This window comes from Eimeria mitis, genomic scaffold (genome assembly GCF_000499745.2).
Source record: "Eimeria mitis Houghton genomic scaffold, Emh_scaff916, whole genome shotgun sequence".
Classification (NCBI taxonomy): domain Eukaryota; phylum Apicomplexa; class Conoidasida; order Eucoccidiorida; family Eimeriidae; genus Eimeria; species Eimeria mitis.
In genome coordinates this window covers 1-2,500 of record NW_013576743.1, presented here as the reverse complement: position 1 = coordinate 2,500, position 2,500 = coordinate 1, and the positions used below count along the sequence as shown (strand labels likewise).

General features: G+C 59.9%; 1 protein-coding gene across 1 annotated transcript in view; it reads left to right on the top strand.

Moving 5' to 3' along the window:
• EMH_0025310 (uncharacterized protein) overlaps positions 1 to 2,416 on the top strand; it is a gene marked incomplete at both ends in the record, with an annotated part of 6,074 nt that extends 3,658 nt beyond the window's left edge. Inside the window, one exon of the mRNA XM_013502429.1 lies at positions 1 to 2,416. This exon is cut by the window's left edge and continues 1,224 nt beyond it. Coding sequence (XP_013357883.1) covers positions 1 to 2,416 — 2,416 coding nt within the window.
• Positions 2,417 to 2,500: the final 84 nt, after the last annotated feature.

Here is a 2,500-nt window from a genome sequence, read left to right as displayed (position 1 = left end):
TGCTGCAGCAGCAGATGCAGCAGCAGCAGAGGAAGAGCGGAAAACAGCAAATGAGGCAACAGCAACAGAAGCAGCAGCAGCAACAGCAACAACAGCAACAGCAACAGCAGCAACACCAGCAGCAGCAAATGGAAGACAGCAACAGACCGAAAGCGAGCAGGGGCTTGCCCCTTGTGCTGCACCTTCAGCAGCAGAAGGAGCAGCAGCAGCAGCACCTGCAGCAGCAAACGCAACAGCAGCAGCAGCAGACGTCGAGGCGACGACTCCAGAAGCTGCAGCAGCAGAAGCAGCAGCAGCAGAACCAGCAGCTTCCCCTGCATCCGGCAGCAGCATTGATGCTGATTCGCTTGCTGCAGCAGCAGCTAGAGCAGCAATGCCCTCAACAGCAGCAGCACCTCCTACTCCTCCTGCTCCTGTTGCTGCTGCTGCTGCTGCTGCCCCTCCTGCTGCTGCTGCTGCTGCTGCTGCAGACGGCAGCAGCGGGGGCGGGCTGCGGGGCTTTTGGTTTGAGCTGCTGGGGGTCCCCGACATGAAGGGGCCCTTCGCCGCTCCCTCCATTGCAGAGCAGCAGCAGCAGCAGCAGCAGCAGCAGCATGAGCAGCAGCAGCAGACACAACATCAACAACGGCAGCAGCAGCAACAGCAGCAGAAAAAACAGACAACGGGGCGGAGACTGTCTTTCGCTTTTTACCGAGATGGAAAGCTTGAGCAGCAGCAGCAGCAGCAGCAACAGCAGCAACAGCAGCAACAGCAGCAGCAGCAACAGCAGCAGGCAGAGCTGGACGTGCATCCTCTGCAGCAGATAAACCCAGCTGCTGCTGCCTTGGTTGTGCTGCAGCGAGAGCAGCAGCACCTGACACCGCAGCAGCTGCAGCAGCAGCAAACCGAGCAAGCCGTGTGCCGTCTCCATCGTGCTGAAGAGGCTCTCTGGCTCCAGCAGCAGCAGCAGCAGCAGCAGCAGCAGCAGCAGCAGCAGCAGCAGCAGAAGCGGCGGTGGTGGTGCTGGTCCCCCCGCAGGCTGCCCCTTTGGGTCGTTCCCCCCCCTGTCTCCTTCTGCGCTCTCTGTGGGGGCGATCTATCCTCACGGGCAATCAGAGAAGCAGCAGCAGCAGCAGCAGCAGCAACAGCAGCAGCAGCAGCAGCAGCAGCAGTAGAGGCAGAGGAAGACAATGCTTCGGTCCGACCGGCACTTCTCCATGGGTCCCTCAGCAGCACGCTTGATGCTGCTGCTGCTGCTGCAGCATCAGCAAAAACCACCAGCATACCTTCCGCCGCCTCGCTGCTGCAGCAGCTGCTGCAGAGCCGTTGCTCTGCATCTGCTTCAGGTGTACAGACAGCTGCTGCTGCTGCTGCTGCTGCTGCTGCCAACTACCCCACGACTGTGTGTGCTGCCTGCTACATTCGGGTTCTTAGGGGGCGTGCAGCAGCAGAAGCAGCAGCAGCAGCGGCTGCTGCTGCAGCTGCTGCTGCTGCTGCCAATGCAGCTCGAATTCATCGCCTCACAGGAGGCCGCATCCACTCTCTACGTTGCTCAGCCCCATCAGCAGCAGCAGCAGCAGCAGCTGCTGCTGCTGCTGCTGCAGGAAAGAGCGCGATTGCGGGGGAGACGGCTGCAAGCGCAGCAGCAGCAGCAGCAGCAGCAGCAGAAGGGTGTGAGATGCAGCATTCGCGCGACAGCAGCGTGCACAGCAGGAGCAGCAGTAAGAAGAAGGTTGGCAGCAGCAGCAGCAGCAGCAGCAACAGCAGCAGCAGCAGCAGCAGCAGCAGCTTGGATGTATTTGCAACTTATAGAGAACTGAGAGGAGCAGCAGAGAGACTGCTAGACTGTGTGTGGCGTGCTGTCTCCTTTCTTGAGCGTGTTATGAATCTCTTTTGCTGGGGGAATGAGGCGGTGACACGGCTGCTGCTGCTGCTGCTGCTGCTGCTGCTCCCCGTGCTGCTGCTGCTGCCCCTCAGCCTATTGGGGGGACTCTTTGTCTTTGATCTCTTCTATACTGGCCTCAAGAGAGGCATATGGAAGCGTCATGCTGCTGCTGCGCTGCAGCAGCACCTAGCAGCAGCACTTGCTGCTGCAGCAGGTGGCCCTACAACCTTCTGGTGCTTTAAGGTGCGACAGCAGCAGCAACAGCAGCAGCAGCAGCTGCTGCTGCTGCAGGCGCAACAATCACCGCTGCAGCAGCTGCAGCAGCGGCAATGGAAGCAGCTGCAGCAGGAGCTGCTGCAGCGCACTGGGGTGTATGTACCGCTGCATGTGTTTGACGCTAGTTATAGTGATGAAACCCTTATAGAAGAAATAAGGAGACTGTCTCCTTTTGCTTCTCCTCTCGTACACCCCCATCCTTGGTGGCTGCTGGGGCTGCTGCAGCACGCCCCCACAAACGTCACACATGATGCAGCAGAGCAGGTGCTACTCTAGTCTACTGCTGCTCTTGCTGCTGCTGCTGCTGCAGCTGCTGCAGCAGCTGCTGCAGCAGCTGCTGCTCGTGCTGCTGCTGCTGCT